The sequence below is a fragment of the Peromyscus eremicus genome, chromosome 5 (assembly GCF_949786415.1).
Source record: "Peromyscus eremicus chromosome 5, PerEre_H2_v1, whole genome shotgun sequence".
Lineage (NCBI taxonomy): Eukaryota > Metazoa > Chordata > Mammalia > Rodentia > Cricetidae > Peromyscus > Peromyscus eremicus.
The window spans coordinates 61915202-61930623 of record NC_081420.1 but is presented as its reverse complement, the minus strand read 5'-3'; the positions used below and the strand labels follow the sequence as shown (position 1 = coordinate 61930623).

Genomic DNA, 15422 nt, shown 5'->3' with positions numbered 1-15422 from the left:
TCCACCTCATGGCTACTTCTTTCCAATTCTTGTTGAGCAAGTGATGGGAAACATCTCTGTGATCTCATGAGCTTTCAGGCTCTCAACCTAGACTCTTTCCCTTAAATCTAAACTTAAAGGGCTGGGGGTATAGCTCAGAGGTACAGAGGGTTTGCTTAACAAACCATCCACATCATTGCCAATCTATCAACTGACAAATAAATAACTAAGCCCCAAATCAGAGAAAAAACAAAAAGGAGAGAGATGTTGAAATGCAATATCCTATTCATGATATAGGAACAGACCATCTACATCCAAAGGTGATTAATTCTCTTTATTGGAGGAAAACAAGAAGTCATCAATCTCATTATCATTATGATAGAAATCGATATGTATACATGATTGTCAAGGCAGAGAATCGTTTGCTACATAGACCCATGAACAATTTTGCAGTGCCGCAAACCTATGGGGGTTAAACTTCTTGCAGAGTTTATTACATGCATGGGATAAATGCACAGTTTCCCTTCTTTTACTTTTTAAAATTTTTTTTGGACAAGCATGTATGAAAAAAATCAAACCAATTGCAAGCCTGGTCATAGTGAGTGGGGCCGATCCTGGGTTTGACGGTGGAAGCTGTTGGGAAAACATGCCCACTGTCGGGAGAGAGCTTGATGAAGGCCAATTACATCACAGATAGCCACAGAAGCCAATTTAGACATTGTTCCAATGGATGTTCTGGAAAGAATGTACCTTTGGTGTCTTCTCACCTGAATGTGGGACTAAGGTAAATGTTCTCTGAAACATGCGGTCTGTCAAACTGAAGACACTGCTGTGATACTGGACACCGTCTTACATTGCCTGAAAATGGCCAAGTACCTTACAAGGAGAACCACAGCTTCCGCAGTGTGGGACAAACACCTGAGCTGATGTTCTAGCCCCTTCTTTGTCTCTTTTGTAGCCTGACTGCCAGCTCTGCCCTCCCTGGGCTTGGTTTTCCAAAGTGCAGGGTTATCCAGCAGGGCCTCAGAATCCTTGTCTGTTCAAACTAAGATTTTTTTTTTCCCAATTGAGAAGCAAGTTAACTAGTGTTTGGGACTTTTGAGTGATGTCTTTGACTAAAGCCTCAAACATGTCTCAGCTTTTCCATTTTTCCCATCCATAAGGAAAATAAAATCACCTATAAGTAACATAGTTTGGTAAATCATCAGAGGACGCGGTAATTATGTAACAAACTCCCCAGAGACAAAGAAGGTTAAAAGCGGGTATGGAGGATGCAGAAGCGGCTTTAATACAAGGGGTCGATGCAACTGTTTATCCCTTTGGCTTAGAAAAACACAGACACAGAGAAGCCATTCCACAGCTTGCTTTTGTCCACAAAACCAGCCACAGCAGCCACATGCTGAACTGAATGTTTGGCTTCCAAATGCACAGACAGCCTTTGGGTTTGCAAGAGTGGAACCCGTAAAGCTGCAAGCTGAGCTGCTCCCACTGGAGTTCACAGGGAAGGCGACACAGGGCGCAGTCCTCCCTGCTGATTGTGAAGACTTTGGCTGCTGGCAGAAGGCAGGCCAGGCTGTAGCCAGCATGCAGGGCCGACTTCACAGCTGGGCTCCAGTGCACACACCAGAGCAGCAGGCAGACCGTGATGCACTGAGACCACCAAGAAGGGACCTGGTGGATAGGGTATGGCCTTTCCTTCTCCTCTCTTCCTTAGACCTGCCTGCTACCCAGGGTTGAAGTTTTCAAGCTAACTCACTTACACACAAATCTTTGTAGAGGTAGCAGGAAGTAAGTTTGCCTTTCAAAAATCTGCTTCCCCAGCGTGGCTTAAAAAACAAACAAACAAACAAACAAACAAACAAAAAAGCCACCTCAAAACTTTCAATTCTGAAAATTGAAGGATTGGAATACCTTTTCTGCTTGCAGCTCCAACCTAGGACCAGGTAACCCCTTAAAGAGAGATGGAGTACATACAGATATATACATTGGTTTTTAATTTTGGAAACAAACTGAACAGTGTTTGGTCTGGAATGTCTTCAAGGGAAAGGCAATTGTTGGAATGTGAAGAGACAGGATGGGGACCTAACACTGGTTCTGTAGGACATGCAAGCAGGGCCCATATCTCACTTGCTGGGAGTGATTGTACAAACCCGGAAAACCCGATTTCTCTTTATGAAAAATGGAAGGAGCTGTCCTTCCCCGGCCCTCACCTTCCTTCCTCGTGGCCTAGGACAACCTAGCATAACGCTTGCGCAAATCTAGCAAGGAAGAGGCGCTGCTGGCCCCAGGTTTCCCGCCTGCAAGCAGCTGGGAATAATGGCACCAGGATGGTTTCCCCAGCGTGAAATGTCAGTTCTGGCCATAACTCTGAGTAGGCCAAAGGGATACCTAGAGCTCTAAAATCCCAGTCATTTCTACTGGGTGGGCTTTCCCTACTGTTTAAACATGCTCATAACACATCAAACCCAAGTGCTGACCATACCATGTTTTGCATCCCATGGGAGATCAACCTCTCAAGAGGGGACCAGCTGGTTCCTTCTCCAGTGTCCACACTGTTCTTGGCCTGTGGTGTAAAGACCAGTTCCCTCTGCCATCTATAAGCTATCCAGCCCAAGCTGGGCATTGTGGTGTAGACACAAAAAGGTTAAGAAGGTAAACAGTGTCTGGGATTCACTGAGCCAACTGCCATGATCCTCAAATACCACAATCAGAGATTTCTGAAGCTTGGAAGTCTCTCAAAACCACAATGTGCAAATGGATGTGGCTGTCTTCTTAAGGAGGCATCTTAGATGACATTGGGCACAGTCAAAGTGGTATGGCTGGAGACTCAAGGTGGCATTTTAGAAGTGACCCAGAATCAAGGTCAAGGGCAGGAATCCATACTTTTTGGTTTGTTTCAATGCCTTCTCCAGAGTTCTTTTCTTTCACACAGAGAGGTGAATGGCAGCTGATTTTTCTGGAGTCAGAGTCCCTTTGGGGTTAGAGGCAGTAGGAAGGGGTAAAAAGCAGCCAGACTTCTTACAAAGGCTTGTGACACTGGGGTTGCTGCCTCAGTCACTGGGCAGCTCCCATTTCCTCAAGAGTTTTGTGGCAGACCCTGTCCCTCCAGCTTACAACTGCCTTTGTCCCTCCCTAACCCCCACACGAAGCTCCAAACTCTACAGATCCCATGATTAGGAATGACAAGCTATTGGCCTTGGAGCTGAAGGTGCTCCCCTCCGATTCCCTGTTGGTTTTAGATGAGGGTTAGCTGCGCTTTCTGCCTCAAGTATGGGTGAAGGCCAGGAAAAGAGGGAGGGACAGGCAGGAAGCAGAGGGAAAGAATATTCTGGAAATATTTCAAAATTTCATAACAAAGTAAAGAAATAAATATCTACTTGCTCCGAAAATGTGAAGAGGCTATAGTGGGGAGTGGGGCTGGTAAGAGCTTGATATTAGGAAAATAATCTGAGAGGGAGAGGCCTGTGTGTCCACAGGATGCTGCCAAGCATACTGGTATGTGCATGAAATTCTCAGACTATGTCAGCGGAATCTAACAAGAGTGAGAGAGCCAAGATGTTGCCACCCCATTTTCCAGCTCTTAAGACTAAGTCCATTCTATAGTCTGATACATTATTCTATAACAATACCAACTGGAAGTGAAACTTCATCTTTCTTCCATCCTGACTTTCTCAGAGTGGAAGACTTGGGTGGTACATGTTTTCACCTTTCTTAAAATAGTAGGAAATAACCCAAGTTAGTGACATCATGTATGTGCTTCTTGAAGACATGTTCAGCCTTATCTTCTACTGGGCTGGCACTGGCGATCATCTTCTTTACACCAGCTCATGGAGACCCGATATGTCAAGGTTGAATCAAGCATAGTTGATTGCAAGGTAGACATCTGTACCAGGGTTCACTCTTCAACTGCTCTGTGTTTATTTGTAGTTCATATATATTTATATGTAGTCCATGTACCCATATACCAGCTCTATGAAGTCCTTTCATCCCTAATAATAATGTTACTTTGTAGGTGCAAATAGTTATGTGTACCATACAGCATAAAGGGCTAACACATGAAAGGTCAAACTCAGGTAAAATCACCTACTGCAGCAACCAACCTGCCTACCTCCTTCCTTCCTCCATCCCTTCCTCCTTTCTTTCCTTTTGATATAAGGATTTACTAATTAGCTCAGAATGCATAGAAACTGAGATCCTTCTGTCTCAGTCTCCCAAATGTTATAATTATAGCCTGCCAAGCACACCTGTATTTTTTTTTTTATTATTATATGAACTTGGATATTCCCATGATACTTGTTGGTAGGAAATATCCTATAAACTTCTTTAGAAACATTTCTGGGCTTTCTTAAATACTGTTTGTAATATTTATTTCATTGCCTTTCTGAAGGGTGGAGTAGGTGGGTAAGTCTCCATACTCAGTGGCATCTGCTTTCCGTCTGGGTCTGTTGTCATCTTAGAAACTCTTCCCAAGAGATCTATAGATTTTGAAATGAAAGCTTCAAACTGCTACTCTTCTTTGGGCTTGTGTAGCAGGATTCTCACTAAGCATTCAGGAGCTTATGATGCAATTGGGAACAGGTAGACCAGATGTCTGACTTTGAAACTGGGAGCTTATGATGCAAGTGGGAACAGGTAGACCAGATGTCTGACTTTGGAACTGCTCTTAGGTATCTTGCACTGGGTTCTTTGGGGGACTGGAGCTGCTTCCCTAGTGATACTGTGTGTGTGTGTGTGTGTGTGTGTGTATGTGCATATGTGCACCATGTGCACTGGGGAGGGCTAGAGGTGAAAGTGTACAAGTGACAAGGATGGCTTACTTGTCTAGCAGGACTGAGAGTGGTATGAGGACAACCACCTCAGGACTGTGCCTGGGCCATCAGGGACACTATCACAGCCCATCTTGGTTGGCTGCCACTGACTGCTGCTGAGGCTCAGGCTTTAAACAGACGTGAGAGCTGAAGGGGAACGTGGGCAAAACCGGCATTTGAGCTACCTGCCTAGGTCTGAGAGCCTCCTTGGAGAATGTCTGCCCTGGCCTATGCTCTGTGCCTGCTCTTCTCCTATATCTAACCACTGTGCAGGTCAATGACATGGACTGGTTTTCATAGGACAGTCCTGATTTTAGCCTTCAAGTTCCATATCCGGGGAAATTCTTCAGTCCCTGGCAAACCAGGCCATACAATGCCCTGACCACCCCAGCTACTTTTCATTTTAGATCCCTCTGATGTAAGGGAAGGCTTATGTACCAGCTGGACCTTGCTGAGTCGGCCATCTCTGAGGTGGGCCATATCCTGCCCACCTGGTGCCTTTCCTTCTCACCTAACAAAAAGGTTTCTTCTTCAAGGCCTTTTCTGTCCCCTCCCTTGGCTAATGTTCATGAGAGAATCGGGTAAAATTGTGGAGGGGGGAAAGTGTGTGCTATAGGCCATTTGAAGGGTAGCATTAGAAATGAATTTAAAAAATTAAAACAAGCAGAGAGAGTCGTTTTGAAAGTGCATAGCTGAGAACAGAGTTTCATCCATCATCCCCATGAGAAATGAGGGCTGTGTGTGGTTAATTTAAAAAACAAGATGGTGGCTAGTCCCGCCTCTAAGGGAGGCTCCTATGCCTTGGCCCTGCCGGGATCCTGTTCCTAGAGTGCAGTTCACCTGTAATGTGGAGCCTGGAGTTTAGGGCAGAAACAAGGTTATCTCTTCTGTGGCTGGTTAGGGGTTCTCAGGGGAAGCTGCTGGTAAGGTTTTCTGCAGATTCCTTGCCAAAAGCCCCCTGGAGAGAAGCCTGCCCAGCCCAAGGGTGGGGTGACCTCCCTAGGGCCAGGGAACACAGGTAAAGTGCACTCAGCCTTGGAGACGGATTCTTGATCCTCTTAGAATTTTAAAAAATACCTTTTAACTCCTCCTGGAGGGGAAAAAAAAATCTCTTAAAGGTAACAGAAAGCCACCATTAAAGGAGCGAATGAGAGAGGTCATGTAACTGACAAGAGATCAAAAAAGACACGTCTCAAAAAGAAAAAAAAATCCTAATGCACAACATTTACCAATATTTAAATAATCCAGTTGAAACCTTTTTTTTTTTTCATGAAAAAATACACCCTAGATGGCTTCCTACACTGAGAGAGCGGAAGTGGTGGAGTTGGGGGGAGGGGAGCAAGAAGGTCCATTCAGTTAGAGCTTTGCAAGATTCGTATATACAGCACCAGATCCTGTGAAGTCAGCTCCCCTTGAGTCAGTACAGTTTGTGAGAAATGAACACATCAGAATTGCAGTATAAAATATGGCCATAAAAAACTTCTGTCTTCCAGTCCTATGCAGGCGCACCATGCAGGGTGGGTGGGGTCTCCGATGCTGGAGCTGCTCCGGCCTGGGGCTTCCCTTTCCCCGGCTCCGCCCCCTGGGTCCCACCTCCAGAGCCGGGTCACTTGCTTCCAGTGTGCCCTGTCGTCACAGTGGTGGGCCTGGGTCTCCTCTCAGCTCCGACTCCTGTGACCCCCGACGAAGAAGAAAGGAAACTACAGAGCGTGGAAGGTGCCAGACCTGCCAGGGACAACAGACATGGGTGTTTAGAATTAGCTTCACACGTCCTTTCCCCGAAAGACAGTCAAATGTGCTGGGTTAGGTGGATGAAACTTGTATGTAGCTGCGAGGCAAGCCCTCTCTACCCTTTACCCTGAGCTATACCGCCAGACCCTGCCCTTTCATCGCCCTATAGGAAAATCTCTGCCATGTGTTCAATTTGCTTTATTCTCTGGTCCAACTTTGAGGTCCTTTTTTCTTTATAATTATAATTGCTTTGTCTTTGAAAATGATATGGTATGCCCATCATGACATAGGATATCTGAGGCCCCATTTATTTAGCACTTTCTATATACTGTATGTTACACACTAGGATAATCTACTCCTTTCTATATACTAGGCACTGGGATGGGTGTGGATTATATACCATCATTACTAGAATGTTTGTTTCTCTAATTTTTTTTTCATTATTTTAATTTGTGTCTCTATGTGTCATGTTTGTGTGTGTGCGGATAACACATGTGCACATGTGTGTGGCGGCCAGAGGTCAACCTCAGATAGATATGTTTAGCCACTCTCCACCTTTCTTTTCTGTTTGTTTTGTCTGTTTGGGGGACAGTTTGCTGAGCTGGTTAGGCAGGCTGGCCTGCAAGCCCGAGATAGTCTTGTCTCCACTCCCCTATGCTGGGATGAGGAGCACATGCCACCCCACACCTGGCTGTTTTCCGTGGTTCTGAGGGCTCAGTGCATGACAAAGCACTTTACCAGCCGAGAAGAGCAGATCGCTTCTTACAACAGCAGAAGTAGGCATTTTTAGAATGAAAAAAGGACCTGCACCCCGCTTCAGGTCCAAATTTACATTTCAGGAAGCATATTGAATCACAGGTCTCTGAAATGAGGATGTTCGTGACTCCCACCGAATCTTCCCAAAGGCTTACGGTAGACAGTTTGGCCCTGTAGTAGTGTTGTGTTTTGAGTAGACCATGAACGTCCTATATTCATCAGGGGTTTTATCCATTGATGAATTCAAAGTTGGATTGACTATTGGGATGTGGGACCTAGCTGGAGGAAGTAGGTCATTGAAGGACATATCATTTTCCCAGCCCTCTGTCCTCTGTCTCCCTTGTTCCTGGCTGCCATGAGTAACCATGGACAGAAAGGACTGAGATTGTGAGGCGAAGTAACACTTGCCTCCTGTAACATGTTTCTCTCATAGTCTGTCACAATAACAGAAAACTGACTTGTAAGATTTTGGAAGGCACTGTTGATGCAGCAGCTATGGTACAGCTTTGGAATGGACATCCCTAGCCACTTCGTACATTTGGACATAGAGAGAACCATAAAATAAAGTATTAAAATAAGTACTGCTGCTGATGCTGTTGTACGAATCTTTAAAGAAATGAGCGGTCAGCTGTGATATTTCTTCTGGTTAAGGGTGGTAAGAAGGGTCTATGCTGACAAGTATAACTGATCTAGAGGTGTGCAATTGTGTCAGAAAAGCCCATGGAGATTCCATAAGAAATTTAAGAACTGTGTATGAGTTGAGAATGAATAACAAGATTAGGATGACTCCTTTGGGGAGGGGGAGGATGCTGGGGGGTCAAACCCAGGGTCTTCTTAACTTTGTTTCCTACTAGGCAAATGCTCTACCACCGAGCTACATCCTAAGCTTCTGCTTTTTTGAGAAGGTTTTACTGTGTAGCTCAGGCTGGCCTTGAACTTGGAATCTTTCACCTTCAGAGTGCTGGGATTATAGGTGTGTGCTCTATATTCAGCCATGAGGTGGCTCTTTCACAAAGAAAGGAATCCTTTTACTAAGCCAAATAGGAAGGCACATGATGCCCGATGGTTAAGGAGATGAGGGCTGATGGGAACCTTCAAGGCAATGGTTTTGGAGTAGAGAACCATCGGCATGCTCTAGTAGGAGATTAATATACATATAAAGATGGGGAGTGGGAGAGAACTGAAGTGTGCCTTCAAGGATATCACATTCTTTATAAAGATGAAGGTCAATGTGATACCATCACTGTTGCTTTTATTGCAAAGCCAGGTTGGTGCATATAAATAAGTTCAAATATCATCATTCTCATAAAAACAACAACAAAAACAACAAAACCCAGATGTTAGAAACTAGTGAAACCAGGCCATGAGGACTCTACCATTCCCTCATCAGTCCAGAGGGAAACTGTACAGTAAGAGGCAAGTCAGAGGAAGGAGAGAGACCAAGAAGTGCCCGGGCCTTATCTTTGGTCGTGCGGTACTTATGCCATGGATTTCTTATCTACAAGTGGAAATGATTATCACATAGAGCGGGTATTGAATGTTGAATAATGTTCTACGGTAATCATGAACATTAAATGGGTTAGAACATTGCAGGGCAAACCGTCCGTGCTCAGCTCTCCTGCCCAACCCGGACTCATCTGAAATGCCCGCTGAAGAATTCTGGTTTTGCTACATACGCACAATCTTTTTGGCTCGCCAAACTGAGGTTGCTTGAGACACTTGCATTTGAACTGTCCAGGCTGCTGCCGAGCTGTAGCCTTCGCATGTGTCTCACGACGGCTGTGGCGTTGAACGCTTGCTGAAATGTAGGGAAAAGGACAAAAAGGTGGCGAGGAGGAGAACCAATTATTTCAGGTAGTTGGAAAACACTCCGAGATTGCTTCCTTTCGCTTATCCAGAAACTGCAAGTGCTACAAATTTTCTCTGATACTCTCAGGGCACTTTAGAAAGAAAGTTTCTATCATTCTTTTCAAAAGTGCACGCATTTATTTAGCTCTCTTCCCCATCAAAATACATTTTGGAGGTTAAAAATTCACTTGCTTCTGGCATGAATAATTTCCAAACAGTACTCCACATAATTTACAAAAAGTGACTCTTAGAATAAAAAACACATATAATAATATGTCTTAATACGTGATATTTTAAGGTAGTGTTTATTTTTCTATAATTGGTACCTTTTTTTTCTTTTTTGGCAGTATTGGGACTGAATCCAGAGCTGTGCATATGCTAAGCAAATATTCTACCAACTCTTTTTACTTTTTAATTTTGGGAGGCTTTTATTAAGCTGTCCAAGCTGGCCTTGAATTTGTAATCCTCCTGTCTCAGCCCCCTGAGTACCTGGAATTACAGGCCTGCACCACTAGGGCTGGTTCTATCATTGATACTGTTGTCCTAAGTGATGGCATTATTTCCAATAAAGAAGTTGGTTAACGGAATCTTTAATTTTCTTCTTTTTCCTTTTTGAACCAGTGTCTCACTGGGCAGTCCTAGCTGGCCTGGAACTTACTATGTAGGCCAGGCTGCTCACAGCCACAGAGACTGGCCTTTCTGTCTCCCCAGACCCCGTCCTGAGTGCTGAGGGGAAAGGCATGCACTACTGTGCTTGGCTCAATAGAGCTAATTTTGTTTCTGTTGGCTCTCACAGCAAGACAGCCAGCTTTTAATTACTGATGCCTATTAGAATACAGAGTTCAGGCAATCAATACATGATCATGAAATTGTGATGGTTTAAATTCATCAATTTTTTTTTTTTTAACCAGGAAACATTGATGAGCTCAATTAGGTTTTTATGTTCCCCCTTTCTCCTTTCGGTCACTTTAATAGAAGGTGACTATTCAAAGTCTGGCAAAGTGAAGGGAAACAGGGAGGGTTGTTCTGCTTGAGGAATAACAAACAAGTGAGCTCCGGCACAGTTGCTCTCCTTAAGCCACAGATGAGAAACAATCCTTCTTACACTGTGATATCCCATAATCAAGACTCACTTAAATTTATGGCACTGGGGAGCTGGCTCAGTGGTTAGGGGCACCAGCTGCTCTGTCAGAGGACCCCGGTTCCATTCCCAGCACCCACATGGAGGCTCACAACTGTGTGTGCACAGACATACATGTGAGTCAACACCTACCCACATAAAATAAAATAATACATTTTTAGAAGAATAAATTAAAATTAGCAAAATTTATTGAGTAAGGTTCTAGGGATTTCTGTCCCAACCCTCATGGGTCACTTAGAAACACAACATGCTCAAATTGGAGAATCACTTTCTGCAGAATGGTTTAAATCCCCTGAGAATTGGGCAAGCGTGGAAACAGACACACTTAGGACTTACTCTCCATTTGCTCTTTGCAAAGTTCTTCCGGATCTGGGCGCTGACAGATTCATGAATGTTTTTGCTGAGAGCGGTGTCACCGGCAATCCTGAAATACGGGCAAACAGACTTCTTCAAAAGGGCTTCTTGTGCTTGGCCACGGCGTGCCATGCTGCTCTCCCTGGAAGCTTCATCCTACCCCCAGGGAGTTGAAGCTGATGGGGGGCGGGGTGGCTGCTGTCCTTCTAGGCTGTTTAGTTCCCTAGATGAGTTGTCCTTAAGCTCACACACACCAAAGCCCCACATCCTATATATAGTACCTTCGACATTCTACTTCCTTCCCAGCACCCTCTTGCTCCACTCTCTACCTGTCTCTCATGTTTTTCCTCCTTTGAGCCCACTCCCAGCAACATCAGAATTCACAACAGCTTGGAAACCTGAGTGCATGTCCCTTGGGTTCACTCCTCTCTCCTCACCAATATTAGCCCTTCAGGGCTTCTCCAAGCTCTTGCTTTTCTCCTTAGCTAGTCCTGGTTTCCGGTTTCCTTATAGACAAGGTCCCTACACACTGCCACCTCCAGTAACTTTAGCTGAGCTTGGCTCATGCTCTAGAAAGTTCCTATGGCTCCCAGGACCATGCCCACTCTATATTCATGGCCACAGGTGGTTTTATTGGAGCTCTTGCTGGTTTCCAAGCCTTCTTCCCCACTCCCTCCCACCCTTTCCTATCTTGCATCTCACTCTGCTTACAATCTCCTTCAGAGTGGCCAGGAACTCCCTAAGGTCACACACAACACAGACCACCCTTCTCTGTCACACACCCCTTCTCTCACACCAATACTGTCTTCTATATCCACTTGACTTTTCCTTCAGGCCAGGGAAAGCTTCCTGCTGCTCTAAAAGCCTTTCCTGAATTTGACTGTTCCATTTTTCATCCTAAACTATTCAATTCTAGGTTGGTCTTTGGTGTCTTTGAAAGAAGTTACTGGTCTCAAGAAAGCTGCAAGGCAGGCTTCAGAGTCCTGAACTACCTTTCCGGCCAGAAGGTACCTGCTATAGGAGAAAACCTTTCACCACCCGGACCTGGACTGCCTGGACATAAAACGGGCCCATCACTGCAGAACGCCATCTTCAAGAGGCATCAGACATGAAAGGAAGAAGCTCCGGGCTTGCTGAGACCAAGGCCCATCCTGCCCAGCCTTTCCTTCCCTGTAGAATTCCCTGTAGTCCAGGAACTAGACTGAGGCTGTGCCAGGCTGATATCCCAGCTCACAGCAACCTCCTCCTGTATCCCCAGATGGATCCCTCTCTCTTCCCAGGAGGGCTCAAAGGAGGCTCAGAGATGAGCTGAAGGGAACCAGGTTTCCACTTCCAGCAGCCCCCAGTTGCCCCTTCCCCAGACACACATCAGCGAAACAAATGTGTGAAGGAGCAAATAGAAACGAGGAATGAGCATGGTCTGGGAACCGGAGACATCTTAGTGAAGCTTTCGCTCTTTTGGAGTTCATAGGAATGCTTCTTTCCATGCCACATAGGATGTATGTATGGGCACATGTACCGTGTGTGTATGTGTGTGTGTATGTGTGTGTGCATGTATGTGTCTGTGTGCGTGTGTGTGCGTGTATGTGTGTGTGCATGTATGTGTGTGCATGTGTGTGTGTATGTGTGTGTGTGTGTGTGTGTGTGTGTGTATGTGTGTGTGTGTGTATGTGTGTGTGTGTGCATGTGGAGGTTAGCCTTACGTGTCGTTCCTTAGGAGCCATCTTTTTTTTCCTTTCCCTTTTTTGGTGGTAAGACAAGGTCTCTTCCTGGGATCTGGGGCCTCATCAATTAGGCTATGCTAGCTGGCCACCGAGCACGAGAGATCTTCCTGTCCTTGCCTCCCCAGCTGTGGTATCTCAGCTATAGACCACCATGCCTGGCGGGTCCTCAGGCTTGGGCAACAAACACTTTATGAGCTGAGATATTTCCCTCAGAATCCTTCTGCATCATCTTTAACAATTCTGTCCTCAGAAAATGATGCTAACTCTAATGAATCTGTGGCTAGCTCTTTCTTGGAAATAATTGGGCCAAAAGGATAGGGAGTATGCAGAGTCCTGTTACAGGTCAGAGCTGAGTCCAAACCGAACAGCTTGGGGAGGTGGGGAGCAGGGGCGTTCTACCTGCTTGTCAGTAGCCTGGTCTCCCACCGCCCTGAGCCAGAGCCTGCTGCCTGACTATGGCTTCCCATGCCTCCTGGTGGGTTATCACAGGCCAGGATCTAAGGAAAATGCTGTCTGAGTTATTTTGGGAATGATTCCTGTTCACTGCCCACAGTCCTCAGCTGAGCTGCATATGGGTCAGAGTCTAGCTGGCGGCAGGTGGCTCAGCAGCAGGTAGGCAGTCTTCACAGAGGCTGAAGTCCAAGTGTGCTATTCGAGCTACTATCTGGACAGCCATGAATGTACAAGGAGAAAACGCTCTCAGAGTTACAAGACTCTTCAGGTCGGTCACAAGGAGTTTATTGGGGCTTTTCTTTTCTATGTTGGGCAAGAGGGAAGGGCCTCCTTGTAACAGTGAATCCTAAAGTGAACCACCTATATATGATTTGATGAATGTGCTGTAAAGTGAACCACCTATATATGATTTGATGAATGTGCTGCTGTCCTTCTCGTTTTATGTCAGAATGCTCCTTCATTTCTTATCTGTTGCTGATATTTTCACTTTTGACTCTCCTCTATTTTGGAATCTAGATCACTTTTACTTTATAATCATTCAAGGCTAGCATTTTCTAAATACAGCTTTAAATCAGGGCCTAATGTTTATGAGCAGTTAAGCCCTGTTTATTCATCAGTATTAGGCAAACTAACTCCATGAATAGAATAATCACTTTGTGTGTGCACACATGCACATATGCATGGAGGCCAGAAGCCAATGGGGGTGTCTCCCTTAATCACTCTCCACCTTACTTTCTGAGACAGAGTCTCTCATTGGACCTGGATCTTTCCAATTCAACTAGAATGGCCAGTCTGTGAGCTCCAGGGATGCTCTTGTCTCCACCTTTCCAGCACTGGGATTATAGGCAGGTGAGGCCATGCCAGGTTTTTGTGGTGCTGGGGGACTGAACGCAGGTCCTCATGCTGGTGTGTGTGTGTGTGTGTGTGTGTGTGTGTGTGTGTGTGTGTGTGTGTGTGTGTATGTGTGTTCTAGACATGTTCTACTCTCTCTGGTTTTGCCACTTGGTCCAAATGGGCTTGGTGATGTCTGGTACCTCCCAACTGCAGTCTCTTGGACTACTTCCAACTCCCATGGCCAAGCAGAGCCAATGTGTCTGGGATCCTTGCAGAGGGATGGAATCTCAGTCAACCTTCAGGGGTGTGATGGTTAATTTTGTATGTCAACTTGGCTAGGGCATGGCACCCAGATATTTGAACATATGCTGGTTTCTATGTTCTGGTGGAAGTATTTCCTAGATAATATTTGTAGACTTTGAGTTAATCACATCATATGGGTGAGCCTTATCCATCAGTTGAAGGCTTTGGGAAAAGAGGAAGAGACTCTGTCTTAGGATATTGCTGCTACATTCACTGTTCCCTGGGTCCCTCTGCACATTTTTTATTTCCTAAGCCCCACAATTAAACAAGCAATTGTCTTAATTCTTTAAAATAAATTTCTCTCATGCTGATTGACTTAATTTGCTTGTCAATGAAGCCAGAGATAAATATTCAGGGCCATCTGACCGGGAAATGAGCCCCATAAGTGCTGCTGTGAGGCAGGGATGGGCTCCTATCCCACTGGTTGCCAGTTCCTGTGCTTTGGCTATCAGTGAACAGCGTGCATGCTCCTTATCAGGTCTCAGCAGGAGAAAGGCAAAACCCCAAACCAGAGTAGGCTTAGAAATAGCTGCTAAACGGTACTGACTAGTTTCCACAAGAAAGAGCCCTATTGTGTCTCGAGTGGTCTGTTCTGAGGTCCAAGAAAGCATATGTGCTTTCCAAGGGCTCTTCTAACCCTGGGTGGCTTGGATAAAGATGGACAAACAAGCATGGACTAACAAGCACTGGCTAACATGAAGTTCCGGGGTTTGAGTGTGTCAGGAGCACAGCTTTGAGAACAGCGAAGTTGGAAAGGCTCCACAGCAGGCATTTCTCTACCTCCCACTGGCTCGCAGCTGGGCCCACCTTTTCCTTTGCCCATCACAATGCAGGGAAGCATGGGACCTGAGTGATGCTTGCCTCAAATGTATGTGTTATTACTTCCCAGTGCCGGGCTTCCTGAGAATTGGGAAATACAGTAAAAATGGAAGAGCTTGCCATGAGCCTTCTGATTAGGAAACCCTGGGTGGCACAGCTCCCAAGCTTCCAACGATGACCTTAAATCTCTCTCCCCAGCTTGACTTCTCTTCTGGGTGCCACACTTCTTCAGTGTGTACCTACCCTGGCTCTCCAAGTCCCAGCATGGCTGGCTCACCTTGCCCAAATCCAATTCATCATACCCAAGCCACACACTCTCATACTTGCCACCCCAAGTGTCTCTCATTATTAGGCCCCCTCCTCTCCGCTCTGTACCTTCCTGCCCCATAGTCAAGACCCCCTTCTAGCTTCCCTTCCCCAATCTTCTATCCTGTAGCCAGATAGGGCTTTCTGAATGTAAATCTGTTCTGCCTGGTGAAGCAGGCTTGGAATCACATAGGTGGGTTACATGTTCAAGGTCAGCTCGGGCAATTCAGAAAGACCATGTCTCACATTGTTTTAAAAAATGAAAAAGGGGCCAGGGATACAGTTTGGTGGTAGGTTGCTTGCCTAGCACATTTGAACCCTAGGTTCAATACTGGAAAATAAAAATAGCAGCAGCAGCAGCAGCAG

General features: G+C 45.6%; 1 protein-coding gene across 2 annotated transcripts in view; it reads right to left on the bottom strand.

The window, feature by feature from the left end:
* Positions 1-298: 298 nt before the first annotated feature.
* The window catches only part of Camk1d (calcium/calmodulin dependent protein kinase ID), a 415689-nt gene continuing 400565 nt past the window's right edge, over positions 299-15422 (bottom strand). The window contains exons 9-11 of one of the 2 annotated variants that reach the window (XM_059263561.1): positions 10600-10687; positions 8955-9072; positions 299-6512 (exon numbers count right to left, since the gene is read on the bottom strand). In XM_059263561.1, the coding sequence (XP_059119544.1) occupies positions 6394-6512; positions 8955-9072; positions 10600-10687 (325 nt within the window). In that variant the 3' untranslated portion in view covers positions 299-6393. The remainder of the gene's footprint in view (positions 6513-8954; positions 9073-10599; positions 10688-15422) is intronic. The other variant, XM_059263562.1, reaches the window with a different exon arrangement.